At 42.5% G+C, this 17,920-nt stretch overlaps 2 protein-coding genes and 1 long non-coding RNA gene across 3 annotated transcripts; 1 reads left to right on the top strand and 2 right to left on the bottom strand.

Annotated features, from left to right (window-relative positions):
• Positions 1-842: 842 nt before the first annotated feature.
• LOC127602533 (uncharacterized protein C22orf15) lies at positions 843-5,797 on the bottom strand. The gene is made up of 5 exons (XM_052068716.1): positions 5,047-5,797; positions 4,799-4,885; positions 4,301-4,423; positions 3,869-3,940; positions 843-3,789 (listed from the first exon to the last, which is right to left on the bottom strand). The coding sequence occupies exons 1-5, from the start codon at positions 5,069-5,071 to the stop codon at positions 3,662-3,664; spliced, it is 435 nt and encodes a 144-aa protein (XP_051924676.1). The 5' UTR covers positions 5,072-5,797; the 3' UTR covers positions 843-3,661.
• Positions 5,798-9,679: 3,882 nt separating this feature from the next.
• LOC127602534 (uncharacterized) lies at positions 9,680-10,540 on the top strand. Its single transcript, XR_007962818.1, has 2 exons — positions 9,680-9,789; positions 9,949-10,540. It is a non-coding gene; the product is annotated as an uncharacterized LOC127602534 (long non-coding RNA).
• Positions 10,541-10,661: 121 nt separating this feature from the next.
• adora2aa (adenosine A2a receptor a) lies at positions 10,662-17,703 on the bottom strand. The gene is made up of 3 exons (XM_052068714.1): positions 17,480-17,703; positions 15,716-16,396; positions 10,662-11,888 (listed from the first exon to the last, which is right to left on the bottom strand). The coding sequence occupies exons 2-3, from the start codon at positions 16,051-16,053 to the stop codon at positions 11,135-11,137; spliced, it is 1,092 nt and encodes a 363-aa protein (XP_051924674.1). The 5' UTR covers positions 16,054-16,396; positions 17,480-17,703; the 3' UTR covers positions 10,662-11,134.
• Between the last annotated feature and the right edge of the window lie 217 nt (positions 17,704-17,920).

The following is a 17,920-nucleotide window of genomic DNA, read 5'->3' on the forward strand; positions in this document are numbered from 1 at the left end:
ATTCATTCATTCATTCATTCATTCATTCATTCATTCATTCATTCATTCATTCATTCATTCATTCATTCATTCATTCATTCATTCATTCATGCATGCATTCATTCATTCATTCATCTTCCGTACCGCTTGATCCTCACTAGGGTCGCAGGGGGTGCTGGAGCCCATCCCAGCCGTCTCCGGGCAGTAGGTGGGGACACCCTGAATCGGTTGCCAGCCAATCGCAGGGCACACAGAGACGAACAACCATCCATGCTCACACTCACACCTAGGGACAATTTAGAGTGTTCAATCAGCCTGCCATGCATATTTTTGGAATGTGGGAGGAAACCGGAGCACCCGGAGAAAACCCACGCAGGCCCGGGGAGAACATGCAAACTCCACACAGGGAGGCCGGAGCTGGAATCGAACCCGGTACCTCTGCACTGTGAAGCCGACGTGCTAACCACCATACAATTAAATTAAAAAAAAACTACTTCGGTCTTGAAATTTTATTTACTTTTTTTCTGGTTTTAATGTGTTTTTTAATGTCTTGAATTTGTAAAAAAAAAACAACAAAAAAAACATACTGTTTTATTTTTCACGAATGAACGGTTCGGTGAATTAGCATGTGAACTGGTTTGGTTCGGTACCTCGAACAAGGTTAAGAACCACTGATCTAGACATCTTGCTTTGTCTCACAGCGAAGGGATAATACAATCACAAAGACAGAGAGGAACACAGTCTACTTTCTTTTCCTTGCACTGAAAACAAAAGATTATCGGGTTAAAGTTAACATTTAATACATTTTATAAACACAAAGGCATGTATTTTTCGAATAAATGCAAAGCTGTCTCAGTGTAGGACTCTAGATAGGAGATTCATAATTTGGCACAGCCTGCTCTAAACTTGGAAAATATAGAAACGTTTTTGGCTAGTTATTCATGACTTTCTTAATGGCCAGCAGAGTAGCATTTGAAAAAAATCTCAATTAAAAAACTCTGTTTTTTGTGTTGTTCTCATTGTAACAGTTCCAATTGTATGAATTTCGTATGAATTGATCACAAAGGTGAACAATGAATTCAACAATAATGAATAAAAACCTGTTCAGTCTTTACCCCTGATCTGGCATCAAAGAGCACATGAAGGGATTGAGGAAGAGGATTGTTTTGCACTTTTTCCCATTTTTTTCCCCCATCTTTTCATTTGGGTTCATACAAATGTTTAATTTTATTATAGTTATCGTTATAATAATAAAAGTGTCCCCAGATAGGCTTTGTTACAGCTGTCACAACACTTGACAGTATATGCATGTCATACAGTATGCTCAAGTTCACCCGAGTTCAGTCCCTTCCGCCTTGACCATGCATACACACAAGTTTACAAGTGTTTCATTTTTTTCTTCCTCTGACAGGAAAGGTGTCCCCAGTTGTTACATTTACAGCATTTGTATAGGCTATTTAATTGAAGTATTGTCCTCTTTCGGTAGAAGTCTCCCCCAGAGAGGCTTTGTTTAATTTACAGCACTTTATATGTACACAACGCAGTAGGCCAGGTCTATATGCTCAAGTTCAGGCTATTCAGTGTTACATAATTATTAAATGTGTTCAAGTACAAATATTTGGTTAATTTACTGCACTTTTTAAAAGCCTATAGTCTAGGCTAAGGTTCATGTAACTCCAGCCTTTAAAAAAAACATGTTCATTGCTAATAAAGCACTTTAAACTGTAAGTACGTCTCTCAAGGCTTTTTGACTTCTCCTTCCTGACTCTCACTCTCAACAAAGTGACCCATATGGCCCGGAGGCTATTATGACGTGTTAAACAATGTCATTCAAATCATAGCATTAGTTTTTTCATATATATAAAAAAAAAATTCTGGGATTCAATGCATTTCAACCCTCCCATTTCCCATTCCCTCTCATTTTTCCGCGACACCGTGGGGACTATTTCCAGATCTGAAAGGTGGCAACCTTAGTGACTGGTTGTGTTGGGCTTCTCAAAAGCGGCCATTTTGAAAGGAACAGTATGAGAATGAATAAAGTGGTGACAGTGTGGACTGCATTCACTGCTTTCTTGCTAAAGAAGGTGACGGTAATGCAACAAAAGCATTTGTTAATTGCCAAAATAAAGTAGAAATGTAAAAAAAAAAAAGACAAAAAGAAGAAGAAATCATGGTAACTAATGTGTGATGTATCACTAGTTTAGCAGACGGCATCCTCAATAAGGATTTACTATTTACACTTTTCCGCAGTTAGGAGCGGAAGTTCCTGATCCAACCAGAGCTCATTCGTTGCCATCAACGCCATTTGTGAAGATTGGAGTTGCAGGACCAGCCAAACTCGATGTATCATATAGGCCCTGCAATTAGCTGGTGACCAGCCAACGATGTTACCCGGCTTGTGGCCCAAAGTCAACCGGGGATAGACTCTCGCTAGCTCAGCCATTGAGTCTAACAAAGGGAAGCGGAGTCAAAAATGGATGATAGAAAAAGAACGAGAGATTAGGGTGCAACTCAAATACTGTGGTTAAAGCTGAACTACTTCAACCTTCCTCGTGTTATTTATTATTGTACCAGTAGAGCAGGGGTGTCAGACTCATTTCACATTGTGGGCCACATACGGACTTGGTAGATGTCAAGTGGGCCGGACCATTAACATTATACCATACGTTGTTCTAAATAAGTCAAGTCAAGTCAAGTGTATTTATGGAGCACTTTCAAACAGCCATCGCTGCATACAGAGTGCTGTACATGAAGCAATTTAACATGCACAATAAACAGTAAGACAAATCTGTAATAAAGGCGGTAGAAAGCAGCAAACAGTAAAACCAAGAACAAATCTAAGTCATGCTGAGTCGAATGCCAAAGAATACAAGTGAGTTTTGAGGAGGGCTTTGAAGATGGGCAGCGAGGTGGCTTGCCGAATGTTCAGTGGGAGGTCATTCCAGAGAGAGGGACCAGCAACAGAAAAGGCTCCATCCCCTCTGAGCCTCAGTTTATAAATAACCAAAATATCATGTCTTTCCTTTGTTTTGGTATAAAGAGGCATTAGCGCATTGATACTGTATTATGTGTTGGGTCTGTCTAGAGACTACTGTTTTCTTCTCTGATCAAAACAATGTTGTCTTCGACTCTGATCAAACCAGTGTGCCCCCTAGTGGATAATCCATGAAGGGCATTTTATGAAAAATATTCATTCCGTGTCTTGAATACATTTTTCACTTTTAAATTATCCCGCGGGCCTGATCAAACTTCCTTGGGGGCTGGTTCCGTCCCGCGGGCCATGTTTTTGACACACCTGCAGTAGAGTGTCGTACATATTTATTACTATATTTACTCGGTCTTGAATTAAAGCTACAGCATAGACGTGAAGTCACGGGGTTTGGCATATTTTGCGCAAACCCACAGCAAGTAAAAGTCGTACTTGTTAGTTTTTTTTTGTTTGTTTTTCCCCCTTGAACAATCGATAGCCGGACTAAGCAGGGCGATGCAACAAGAGCACAGGTGTGAATGTTACTGTGAATGGTTGTTTTTATGTGCTTTGCGCTTGAATGGCAATCAGAGAGTATGTACCTGCCCTCTTGTTGGTTATGCTAGGCCCCAAGTCATGCATGACCGCTGAGTAGGACAAGCGCTTAGAAATGAATGGAAGGACGAACAGATGCTGAATGAATGTTGGCGGTGCTCATTGTTGACAGGCATTTTTGTTCCAGCTCTGGCTAGCAGGACCCTTCCTGCGTGTGTGTCTTCGCCGCGCAGAGGTGAAATTCTTGTCTCTCTCTTGGCCAGGGTTGCACACTTTCCTCAGGAGCTCTGCAGATGAATCGTTTATAAATCCAGTGTCGGGAGGATTTAAAAGAAAAATTGGGATCACTTGCTAGGCAAAAATCACCTTTTAATTCTGGATGGCTGTGGCTGACATTGTGTAAGAGGGAAACATACTTTTGGCCTCCGTTATCATTTCCTAGAGACAAAATACATGTCCATTTTAATTGTTACATAGTATCTTGTTACATCTTCCAAAACCAATGAAGGGAGAAGATAAGAAGCCTCAGTTTTCTTCAGAATTTGAAAAATGGGAATCATTTAACAATCTGTTTTATGATTTTAGCTGCAGGGATGTTTCTTCTATTTCAATTATATTTCATAGCTACACTGTACGTGCAGGGCAAAATAGGATAAACAGCTCCTCGTAAAATCACTTCATGTCATCACTTTGTTGGTGTGTGACATCTATCTCAACTTAAGCCGCCACATATGGTGCATGATTCTGATGTGATTTTGTCTCTCTTCAGAGAGGAAGAGGAGGAGGAGGAGGACTCACGGCAAACTTGGAGGAGGACATAGTGCTGTCTCTCTGCCAGCAAGCTGCTGGCCAGATCCACACTGAGCTCCTTGGTTTCTAAATTCACTACTGTCCCGTTGCGGTTCATTAGGTCCACGCAGTCTGTAAGATACAACAGTATCTTGTTCGGACACATAGTTTCCAAATCCACCTATTGTTGGATGGAAGCTGTGACGTAATTTTCTTTTTTTTTTTTTTCATTTAAAAAGTATTTTTCTTTTATGTTGTTACTTTTCACATTTCATATTGCTAATGTCATGTGACGTTTTCTAAAAACAGAATAAACTCACAAACATATCAACTCAAAAGTACAAACTTTGTATGTTTTCCTTCTGTACTGTATTGGATATATGATATATGTTTGTGGATATATGTAACTTGTAGTCATTGTTAAGGCCTAAAAGGATATAAAGTGAGTTAATGCGTGTTTACTAATGACTCATAGACTCGGGCTGTGTTACGAGCCTTCGTGAATACCTTTCAAGTCCACTCCACAGCGCTCCTTCAAATTGTGGACAAAGTGTATCAGTTTGCAGTTGATGTTAAACATTTCCATTCTGCTTTCTATCAAGAAAAAGAATTCTTATAATTGACACGCACATCAGGACAGGAAATCAGCTTTCAAGCATTATTTTGAAAACATGTACAGGTTCTTCAATAAAACATTCACACAACTACACACAAGTCGGCTAATAATGTGACCAGTGTTAAAGAAGATTTCAAACCTCCAAACAGGACAGTGACAAACATTTCCCCTTCTGATACAAAGCTTGTTTTTCCTCCGTCGTTCTCTTGAGTTCTTGTCAGGTTCCAGCCGCATGTTTTGATGCCAGACGGACCAACGAGTAACCAACATGCAGAGGTCAACAATGGAGGCTGTTAAATCGTTTTTGTGCTCTACACAAAGAGTCAGCTCGCATGGGGGACACTGTATGAATGAGATGCAGACATGGCAAACACACACACACACACCCTTGCATCCTGTAAAATCCAGATCTTGTTAAGCGTATGAAAAGGGGGCAACTCTGCGGTCGGTCTCCATGGATTTGATACACATAGAAAGGCGCTGCGGGCTCTAAAAAGGGCCGTATATAATGGCCTGCTGCAGAAGTCTGAACAAAAAAAGTTCAACGCAGTTAACAAATCTTATTCTTACACATCGAAATGTTTGGGTCCAAATTCAGAGAGCCGACTTTTCTTGTTTTGGGGGCAGTGAGATGAGCTCGTCATTGGAAGTCATGTCATGGAATCAATACTTTGAAGTCTGTTGAAAAGTCCCGGGAGATCATCTCCTCCAACTCCTCAGACCCCGATTGTGAGCAGTATCTTGAGTTGCTCAGTTTCATCGCACGTTGGTCTGGTCCCAAACTGCCTGAAAGAGTTCAGACAGGCTGTCAATCTTGCACCACAGGGGGGCTACCGAGCATGGGGGAAGTTACTCAGCTCCAGTGTTCCGCCACAACTTGCTGCGCCCCTTTTGCTGATTCCCTTTTGTGTGCCAATGACTGGAATGATGAGCAGACAAGCTCACGGGTCGGTGAGGCGTCCTCTCTTGATGAGTCCCCTGATTCTGACCATCTATGGCATTTCTTCATGTTGCAACGGTGGATGGGTCAGATCCAGACCGCCCTGTGCAGTGTTATTCACATGTAGAACATTCTGTTGTACATGTACAGTACGAAATTGCTATACAGAATTTGTTTTAGATTATTCTGTGTGTCGGTGATAAGGCGCCTCACCTTGTCTGTGGACTACTGTAGAATTCTTGCCAGATGTTTGGCAAATCGCTCTTGCTCGACACATCTACTTGAAAAAATTCTATTTTGTATGGAACCACTTGACAAAATGAAATTGAGTAAATTCAACTCAACATTGTTTTTTTTTCAGTTTAGGAAGCTCATACATTTACATCTCCGGTATAAATGTTCATCATTCTGTTCTGTTATCTTAAGGGCCAATGAGTGACCATATATTTATTTATTTGATGTGTGCCTGTGTGTGTGTGTGTGTGTGTGTGTGTGTGTGTGTGTGTGTGTGTGTGTGTGTGTGTGTGTGTGTGTGTGTGTGTGTGTGTGTGTGTGTGTGTGTTAACAGGGTCAGTTAAACCCTACAAGATACTTTGTTTGAAATATTATTTTAGTATAATAATGTCACAAAATCCGTTGAATGGTAATTGCCGGACGTGTTCCTTTAATTCATCCTCCCAATGAAATGGAACATTACTTTTGTTGGTTGTGGGTTCGCCTCCTTCAGCAATGAATGTGACACTGCCCTTTTGAAGTTGTTTCGGTGCCTTTGATCGTTCCCTTTTTCTGTTGCTGTACATTTGGAAGGTAAGGGACTTTAAAGCAGAAAAACGTTTGTCGTTTGTTTTCATGTACAAGCTTAGGTATTTGAATACATTGCATGCGTCTTTTCATTTGTGCAGTGGCACTTTAGATCGCGACATTTGATGGGAGAATTTTTGGGTGGGGGAGTGGATTTAGTCAGGTCATCCGAGTGAGTTAAACTCCAGCCAAAACAAGCAATTTTTGTGTCTGTCGTCATTATTTTGATACACAACACAGAGTCTAATGTCAATTGTTACGTGGGTACAACCTGGAGTGGTCACCAGCCAATCGCGGATCACATATTATCCGACAACATACTCACGTGCCATTTTTGATGTTGTTTATATTGTCTATACTGTTTATACTGTTCACATTACATTACATTAGCTGTTATCTTGTCTTAGCTGTGTGTTTAACGCACAGCATCTATGCAGCATGTAATACATAAAGCATATTTGACAATAAAGATGACCTTGACCTTGACCCTGATATTCACACGTTCTACTTTACGCAGAGGGACAGGGTCATCTTGATATCATCAAACCATTTTGGAACCATCTAAAAATAATTTGTTGCATTTGGAAACGCCCCTTCGTCATCTGCAAAACGTATGTGGACATCTCCACTCTTGCCCACTTCAACCTCTGAAAATAACATAATGATAAGCCTCTCCAAGTGCTCACTTATAATGTGAGAGAATAAGGAAATGTGCATCTTAACTTGAGTTTCTCTCGCAGTTTTTCTTTCGTAATAATAATAATAAAAGATTGATTTAAAGTCAGTCAAGACACCCAAGGACGCTTAAGCATCGGCAAAGGAAAAGGCTCTATCCGTATCCAGAGGACCGGAGTTGTGCCCGACGGTGTGCCCAATAAGTACTTTTTGCTCAGCTACGAAAAAGCGAAAAAGCAATGGAAAAAAAAATATGCTTGGCGGTCCATGAACAGCATATACTTGTCTCAACTGGTCCATGATATAAAAAAGGTTGCGGACCACTGCGTTAACAAATTTTATGGGCTAAAATTGTTCAAATTACCGATCATATTTTTGATTGTTGTTTAATTTGGTGTGCAGTGAACATTTTCAGCACAGTGGACTTATTGAAACACACCTGATTCAAATGACCAGATTTGTTATCTTGCTTCTTCAGAGCTTGCTGATGATCTGATCCTTTGAACAGGTGTGTTTCGGCAGGGAGAGCTGGAAAACAGGCAGGACATCAGCCCTTGAGGACCGAGTTTGGACGCATCTGCCTCAGAGTTCTGAGCTTCAGGGTTCAAATTCTTCCTTTACATGTACAATATGTATTTAATTATGTTCTCCCTGTGCCTGCGTGCGGTTTCTCCGGGAACTCCGGTTTCCTCCTGCGCCCTGCTATTGGTTGGCAACCAGTTCAGGATATACCCCGCCTACTGCCCAAAGACAGCTGGGACAGGCTACAGTACGCCCGCGACCCTCCTGAGGATGAGCAGATCAGAAAATGGATGGATATTTCAAATATTATGATTACAGTGTCATCAGATTAGGTGCAGTCTGAAAAACCCGCCAGCAGGTGTCAGTGTTGGAAGATGAGAGGGCAAATCTTGCTTGCTTGGCGGGTTCCCCTTTTGACAATGAATAGTTGAACTCAGCAGGGAGTTGCAATGAAAGCACGGGCGAGGCTGTAGTCGTTGTTTCACAATATGTACAGTATGCACACTATTTCATGACTGAACCCAGGTGGAAACATTGTGCGTAAATGGCACATAACAAAGAATTGTGAAAGGTTGCAGAGTGTCTCAACGTTTATCATGTATTGATATTCGGAGGATAAATATAGATCATGATTTATTGAGGTTGAATCATTTTGCATTTTACAGTACTTTTATTAAATGTCTTGATCCACTAAGAGCGTGTGTACTCTATAATAGCTCAGAATGGTGAAGATAGGAATAAGCAGAAATGTTCTCCTCATTTTGAACTGTTGCAACATACCCATATGAGCAACCCCTCCGAATAGAAACCGAGGACAAGGACCCCGGTAGTCTCTGTGGTAAATGTTTAATAGTACTTGAGCCCCCCGGGGAACATTTCAAACACAAGTAGGCCCTGACTCCTCTAACCTGAAATCACAGGGGAACTGAAAGTAACGCTGGGAAAATTAAGAGCTCCAAAGTTAGTCTGACTGACTCAATACGCTTTTCCCAGGATGAGTGAACCAGATCTTTCTCATCAGTTCCAAATTTGATATGAGAAATAACCCCAAACACAAGCCCCAATTACAATGAAGTTAGCTTGCATCAAACGTAAATAAATCAGAACACAGGACAATGATGACATATTCTGTTGATTGCACTACAAAGAAGAGAAATTTAATGGTCAAACGTATGATCTTTTTTTTTTTTTTTTTTTTTCAAATATTCACTCATTTTGAATGTGATGCCGACACCACATTCCCCAAAAATGTGGCGGGAGACATCTTGTTTCTTAATAACAGCACTCAAGCGACATTTTGGAACTGAAGACATTGAATTGTTGAAGCTTTGTCGATGGAATTCTTTCCCAGTCTTGCTTGATGGACAACAGGGGTCTCAAACTCAACTGACTTTTTGTGAGGTCGCCACTTGAGATGGTGTCTGGGTGTGTCTGGGCTATATCAGACATTCCACAACTAATCCAATCAACAGTTCGGAACATGAACATGTTTGCTGACCCAGTCCTCCCTTGAATTACTTTGCATATGCCTCAGCAAGTCTACTTAAGTCATGGCATCTGATTTCTAAAGTACTGCAACTTTCTCTGTGAAATGAAGATAATGGTGGGGTGCCCCTATGCAAAAAAAAAACAACAACAACAACAACATCCCATCTCCTGTTTTTCTAGGAATTGGCTGTTCTCATCCCCAAATTTGTTTCTTTACGGTAGGTTTTGAAAAAGACATGACTAGGATTGAGTGTCAGGATATGTTTTCCTTCCACTTGGCGTCACTTCAGAATTACGTTTTCCCAAAAGTTGAGCCTGTGCTATGGGAGCCCATGAGTGATTAAAAACACACAGACACACTAAACCACAGGGCAACTAAAAAGCAAAGTACACGGGGGCCACACGAATATTAAAGTTTGATGTGAAGCAGGAGGCCACAAAATATCATTAAGTCAAGTCAACAGTATTTATCGAGCACTTTCAAACAGCCATCGCTGCATACAAAGTGCTGTACATGGAGCGATTTAACATGCACAATAAACTGTAAGACAAATCGGTAATAAAGGCGGTAGAAAGCACCAAACAGTAAAATCAAGAACAAGAACATCCTGCGAGCTGCAAATGGCCCATGGGTCACGAGTTTGGCACCTCTTATGTAGAACTTCAGTTGTTCAACAGTCGCCATTGTCTTCATAATACGCCACACAATGGCGTTTTCAATGGGAGACAGGTCTGGACTGCAGGCAGGCCAGTCTATGACTCGCACTCTTATAGTGAAGCTATTCTGTCGTAGCACATTAGTTTGGGTTTCCCACAGAGGGCCACTATAGCTGTGAGAAACAGTAAAGGCATTGGCACCCAAGCCTGTTAATCATACGCCATTTTCCCTGCAGATTATTGTTAGAAATATTGTTAAAACATTTTGCACTCAGACGTCATGAAAAATTGGAGCATGTAGGTAAATATTTACTCATACAAGGACTGTTAAAGAAGCAATTTGGTGAAGAAAATGCTTGTAATATCTGTTGAAAATAAAGAAATCGTAAGTGACTGCAATTGGCTGGAAACCAGTTCAGGGACCTTGTGAGGATGAACGGATTAGAAAATTGCTGAATGGATGGATATTGTAGGGAAAGATTTGACAAAAGAAGCGCACGGCCGTTTAAAAAAAATAAAGGACAACGGAAGGCAACATCGACTTACTTTAGTGGGCCGCAAAAAATGAGCGGCAAGCCAGATGTGGCTTGATTGAGCCCAGACACATACAGTACCTTTTTGGAAAGACTCACTGCACAGCACTAAAAAAAAAGAATGCTCCAAAAAGTGGATTGTGTTCAGTGGTACATTCTGTCAAATAGTGGAAGAGTATTTGATTGTTCTGCCTGTCACCATATGTCACTGCAATGGATAAAGTGAACAAAGATACAAGGTTGACAGAAAATAAATGAAGTCAAATGAGTGAATTTCCCATGATACCCCTGATCGTGATGATGATCTCTTACGGCACATTGGGGGGAAATAACTGGTTTCGAGAGTTCTGCAGCATATACCCTCAGGCTAGCCAAGCACGTCAAAAGAAATTTGACCAGGGGAGTGGTGATAACTGCTGTGTTTGTCAAGACGCGAGAGTGAGCTCACTCAGGCTGCTTTCCCTGTTCTGCCAGTTAAACTGTGGTTGCGCCTTATTTTCCTCCACGCCCCTTGATCCCGCCAAATACTGGCTCTGATGACAGATGGGCATTTGAGTCGGTCCGATGGGATCCATTTTGGGAGCATTTGGCACAGCAAGTGACAGGGGCGTTTAGGATACGGCCAACAGAACGCCCGCGACAGGCGAGAGGCGAGCAAAGTTTTCCGTGCTGCTGCCGCCCTGCTCGGCACAAAGGTCAAGGTTCGCCTTGAGCCTGATGGAGTCGTTGAAGCTGCTGTGAAGCGAGGAGCGCTTACTGCCGCTTCTCCCCGGCAACTCCTGACGGCCCAAGATGTGGATGTGGATTATTTTCCGGAATGTTTGCCGGAACTCGCGGATGCGATAGGCGTAGATGAAGGGGTTGACCACCGAGTTGCCGTGCGACAGGATGATGGCCACATACATGATGAAGAGCGGCGGGCGCTGACACTTGGGGCAGAAAAGCGTGAAGCAGTTGATGATGTGTAAGGGCAGCCAGCAGACGGCAAACAGGCCCACTATGATGGCCAGAGACTTGGCAGCTTGGACTTCTTTCTGGAGAGTGGAGCGTGACTTTTCCCCGTGAACCGCTTTGACCTCAATGAGCTTGAGTTGGTGACGAGCTGCCATAAAGATACACAGGTAGATGGCCAGCATCAGCAGCAGAGGAATCATCACACAGGCAAAAAAGTTAAAGTACACCATATAATCCATGACCACCACCTCCTCGAAGAGGCACGTCATCAGACCCGGTGGGCAGTCGCTGCTTTCCTTCTCAGACAACTTGTGCCAGCCCATCATGGGGGTGAGGCCAATGATGATGGAGAGAAACCAGCAGACAGCGATGATGCACTGCGCCCGCTGGCCCGTCACCAGGCTGTTATACCTTGAAAGGGAGACAACGGCCTGATAAGTGACATCATTTCAGAGGTCCGCATGAATGAAATGCAAGCGTTCCAACCAGTCGCGGGAAGTCGTAATTTCTAGTATTTGTTCCATAAAATTTCTATCAATTTCTAGTCAAAACTAAGGAAGCATATTGCTGCCATACCAGAGGGGAAAATAAACACACCATTTATTATGTGAAAATGTTCACGTAAAAACGTGAGACGTATCATGTAAAAACCATGCAAAGTACAAAACGTGACAATGTTTGCCTCGCAGAAGACTCCCAAACTTCTGTTGCGACCTTGGTCCCATCCTGCAGCAGGACGCAACGGCAGGTTCTTCCGAATGCAATGACACTAAACCTGGGACTGCTGAGGTTCGTACCAGAAGATTTCCTGATACGAAATAGCGAGAATTTTTACATTGCCCTTTTTTATGTGACGAGTATCAAATTTTGATATGATCATTTCATGTTTTAACATCATAATTATTTTTACATGATAAATGTAATGGTTGCCCCCCAACCCCGCCCTCGTCTCGTCTCGTCTAATTTTGTGGCATTTCTCTTGACTGTACATTCGCAGAAATCCTGGGGTTGATTCTTAAGGTTTATATATTTCAATTGCATGTAAAATTTTCATTGATTTGACTTATTTAAAAATGGACATAAACATATCAATAAACTCTCGGTTTTTATATTTGACACTCAAATGTGAATGAAATCAAATTGACCCTTAAAAATACATACAACTACTGTAATAAACCCAACATGTTTTAAATGAACGATGACAGATTAAAGTCATCAAAACTATTTGAAAGAGGTTCATGCACTTCATGCTATTTCATTGATATGCATAACATTTTTTGTACTTCAGATACCAATGCATTTCAAAACCTTATTGAGATTTTTTGATCGGGTTTTGTTTGTTTGTTTGTTTGTTTGCATTTGACCTGCACCAATAACGCTACACATATTTAGGATTTATTACATAAGCCAACAGTAGCCAATAGCATCCTTACCAATTAATCAGGATTTGTTTACGATTAGGGGAGTCATTCAATCAAAAACCACAAAATTGTGCCACAAAATGGGAGTAAAACACACACAACTCCTATTACAAATCAAGTGATCACAAACAAGTACTAACATTAACGACATGGAAACGTCATTAGCTCTACCCAAAACTACAGAAGGCGATAACGATGTACAAATGCAGCGAGGCATGGTGGGATTTTCAAAAATGATGTTGATAAACAAATTGCATGACTGCTACATACCGGAAATGTGGACCGAAGATCTACTGAAATATTTTGGTCAACCAAATGGAAATTAAACTCATTAACTTTGTCTCAATTAATCTTGGGGAATCCAAAGCTATATTAAAATGTTTTAACTGATGCAATGTCATTGATTTTAAAATTCACAGATTCATTCATCTAAATTCTACAAATGAAAATACTAGAAGAGAGAGTGCACTGCTTCCACTGCATGTATTTGGGTGTTTGAATTTTCGTCCAATCGCATTTCAGCTTCGATGCATTGTCATGTCAACCGAATCTGACTCGGGTCTTCATAATCAGTAGTGCCGGCCAATGTAACTTAAACTTTCTGAGCAACCAATCAAATTTCAAGCAAAGTGCCCCCTTGATGACATAAACATTTGTCCATCCTCTGAAAGGCTGGCCAAAGCAACCCAAACTCGACAAGCAAAACACATCTTTAGCGATCCGAATACATAATTGCCTTTAACCATCAATCATCAGCATCGCTGGTCAGTAAGATGCATTTGAATTCAGTATTTTATTGTTTTGTCCTGTTAGTTGATAAATATTGGTTCCGAATTGTTCCAGAGGATGTTTTGGGCACAGTTGCTTGCTTGTGTTTTGCGTAAATGTGTCTTGTTGGTGGTTTCTAAAACTGCAATGCAACAGTGGTGGTGTTACGAAGTGAAGTAGGCACCAACTCGAGGCACAGGTACCACATGCACTGCCTGCCACCGCTTCCAATTTCCAAGACTGATCTCATGGAGGGTGGACAGCGCTGTAATTCTAAATGTCTATGTTTGGTATGAATCACAACAAGGTCTCTTCCTGGGCTTGAAGAGGAGGGGGAGGGCTAAACAAACAAGACTGTAAGTTCTTCTAAGTCTATTTTCAGGGCGCATGCTGCACAGTGTGGGAGAACAGCTGAAACGGTTGGTTGGTTCCGATCGCATTCTGCAGATGTTAAAGTGCAAATGTCAGTGTTGCAACAACAGCGGCCCTCCTCCCCTGTCAGAAAAGCGAAACGCGCAGAAGCTGTCAATTGTACACCGGTTGTGTGGAGAGTGTCTGCTTGTGCCATGGAAACAGGAAACACAATGCGGTCTCAGAAGTTACAACAGGAAAAAAAAAGTCAGAGCTGAAATGTGTTTCAACAATGCCTTCGCACGCATGGACACGTGAAGAGACGAGTGTTTGATCTCGTCTGCGGAAGCAATTAGAGCAAAACGCGGTTGATTACTCCAGGGACACACGGCCTCGTGGGGGAGGCCATTTCTGGCCACGCTCAGCTGTGACTTTGGGGTTCAAATGTCTCATCTCCACTGATGGATGGATGTCAAGGACAGTCAAACCTCGGTTTTTGTCCATAATCCGTTCCAGAAAGCTGTTCAAAAACAGAATTGTTCAAAAACCGAAAGCACGCTCTTTCTCAAATAAAAATGTTTACTGAACATGTCTGCTCACAATGAAAAGCAACACGAGGAACCGTCACTTTCATGTGTAAGGAAGGCGAGAGGAGTCAAATGGTGCATTCAAGTGCGCTCAGTTTGTTCGAGAACCGAAATTTGTTCGTCATCCGAGGCATAAAAAACTCGAAATTTTTGGTCGAAAACCGAATTGGTTGAGAACTGAGATGTTCGAAAACTGAGGTTTGACTGTACAGTATGAGTGTGGCTCCAGTCTAAGGCCCACATCGACAGCATATGGGAGAGTGAGGTGAACAGAAATGCACGCTGTAATCCTTATGAAGGCAGTTTGTATTTGTTGAATGGGTGTCTTTCAGCTAGAAATCACACAAGAAAACGGCAAAATGAGTCGATTTGACCTTTTCCCCATTGTTAACAGTTCTAAATGTACTCAAACCCCTAAAATGCAATCGTTTGTCAGCCTATTGTTATTTACTTCTTAACAGAAAAAAAATATTTAAGTGCTTGAATGTTATTCCTGATGAATTCTTGACTTCTCACGCAAGCCTACAGATCATAACTGTTTTGTCCAAAAAAAAAGATGGAATTCAGTTCACAATTCCCCATTGGTGTTCGAAATAGTAAAACATTGAAAGCTCACATAAATTGAAAGTCCATAGGAAAGCACTTCATGATGCTGGTTGTTCCCGTTTGGCTTATCATAATTGACGTTCTCACAAATCCGTAAAGCGCTGTACATCAAAATGTATGATCAGCCATTTATTACAACAAATGTGAACCGGAATTCCCGTAGTCAGAATTCATATTCACGTTTGACAATCTTATCTCTAAAATATCTTCCGTTCCCTTTTTTACCTCCATTTAAGGAACGGCGACGTCTGCATTCAAAGCTTCCGCACCAAAAGTGACACGTGTAGCAGCTTTCCAAGCAATTGGGGTTGGGTGGTACCTTGCTCAAAGGCACCACACACGGGAGATGCATTGCCTTATGTCCCGATGCAAATGCAAATTTGGGTATTGTCTCCTGTATCCTAGCACCACAGCTCCCCAACGAACTGGCATTCTTTTGAACTCAGGATCTCAGTACGAAAAAATGTCAGTCGCTCTTCAATCAAAGAGATGAACCAAAACTGACCTGAGCGGCAGCTTGATTGCAATGTAGCGGTCCATCGCGATGGCCAGCAGGCTGAAGATGGAGCTCTGGGTGAGAATGAGCACGAAGCAGGCAATGAAGAGGCATCCGTAGAAGTTGGAGCAGAAGCCGATGCTGATCACAATGGCGAAGGGAATGGCCAGGACGCCCACGGCAATATCAGCCACGGCCAGTGACACCACAAAGAAGTTGGTGTTGCTCTGCAGGTTGCTGTTGAGGAACACGGCCCAGCAGACCAGCACATTGCCCAGCACGGAAAAGATGGCAATCAGCAGCTCCACCACGATGTAAGGCGCAGATGCGGCGGGGTTTTCCAGCATGATGAGAAAAGAGGATCTTTTGTTGATGAGGACGGATGAGGCCTCACCTCAACTACCATAGTTATGGCCTGGCAACCACTGAGCTCGGCGTCTTCACCTCCGACCTTCGGCATCCGACGCCAACACTCATTCCCGCGTGTTTCGTCACCTCTAACTGCTGATAAGAAGCTCGACGCAATGGCGGAGGAAGTCCTCGTCACAAAACATCAGACCACAACAGTTGCATGCTCCCCTGCCAAAAACTCTCCTCTGAGGTCCTTCCCCTCTGTGGATTTTTCCCATGAAATCTCTCAAGGGGCTGAGATGTCACCAGCAACGCACACCGCCGGAGCACTCCAGTTTGCTGTAGAGCAGACAAAGAGGAAATGCTTTGACAATGAAGGAAATGTGCAACACAATCTTGCATTACATGGGTGGTGTCTAAAATAAACATTTAGATTTATTGAAATATTCTTTTTTACTTACACTTGAATAATTCCTTTCCTTTATCCTTTATTTGTTCCGCAATGGGGAAATTACAATTATATGCATTGTCTAACTGTCTAATCATATATGTAAGCATATATACTGTATTAAAAAAAAATTCCTCGTCTCACCCCCCCTCGGGTGGTGTCCTTCCCTCATTCAGCTCGGGTCCTCTACCAGAGGCCAGGAAGCTTGAGGGTTCTGCGCAGTATCCTTGCTGTTCCCAGCACTGCACATTTCTGGACTGAGATGTCCGATGTTGTTCCCGGGATCTGTTGCAACCACTCATCTAGTTTGGGGGTCACTGCCCCGAGTGCTCCGACCACCACAGGCACGACTGTCACCTTTACCTTCCAGGCTCTCTCCAGCTCCTCTCTGAGCCCTTGGTATTTCTCGAGTTTCTCATGTTCCTTCTTCCTGATGTTTCCATCACTTGGGACCGCTACATCCACTACAACGGCTTTCCGCTGCCCTTTATCTATGATCACGATATCTGGTTGGTTCGCCATTACCATCTTGTCAGTCTGGATCTGGAAGTCCCACAGGATCTTCGCTCTGTCATTCTCCACCACCTTCGGAGGTGTTTCCCATTTTGACCTTGGGGTTTCCAATCCATACTCCGCACAGATGTTTCGGTAGACTATGCCAGCCACCTGGTTATGGCGTTCCATGTAGGCTTTCCCTGCCAGCATCTTACACCCTGCAGTTATGTGTTGGATCGTCTCAGGTGCCTCTTTGCACAACCTACACCTTGGGTCTTGTCTGGTGTGGTATATCTGGGCCTCAATGGCTCTGGTGCTCAGGGCCTGCTCCATAAAACACGTGTCCCCATGTCATGTATTGTGTCCCCTATTTTATTAAGCGAGTCCCTCTTTGCCTGTGTTGTTAAAAGCACAAATATCCTGTGCTCTCCTGTGTTTATGACATTTGCTGTGTGTATGTAATAAAAGAATCAACATACCTGATTTCTCTCTTGTCCAAAAGCAATCATGGAGATGTGGTCAAACACCGTCTCCCTGCAGCGTCCCTGCTCTCACTGCGAATATCACTGATCAATAACTTTTTAAAGTTTTATTTCTCAAACAGAAGAGGCACACCCTCTCTACATGCGGCGTGTGGCGGTTTGCTGTTGAGTGAAGGCTTAGCTAAAAGGCTATCTCCGTGGGCAGATGTGTGCCTATCTCTTGAATGTGTGCCTCTTGATGACACTTTCAAGTGTGACACCAGTGACGAGCCAACTATTCATGCAGACATGCTTTTTTTTCACCCTGGGCACCAAACCGTAATAAAACATTTGATTTTATTGTTTACGATGGCTCATGTCTTTTATTGGAATCCCTTGATGTTCCCTTGAATTGAATTACACGACTCTGAACGGAAAGTTTGGTTTGTGAAATATTTG

This window comes from Hippocampus zosterae, chromosome 6 (genome assembly GCF_025434085.1).
Source record: "Hippocampus zosterae strain Florida chromosome 6, ASM2543408v3, whole genome shotgun sequence".
Taxonomy (NCBI): domain Eukaryota; kingdom Metazoa; phylum Chordata; class Actinopteri; order Syngnathiformes; family Syngnathidae; genus Hippocampus; species Hippocampus zosterae.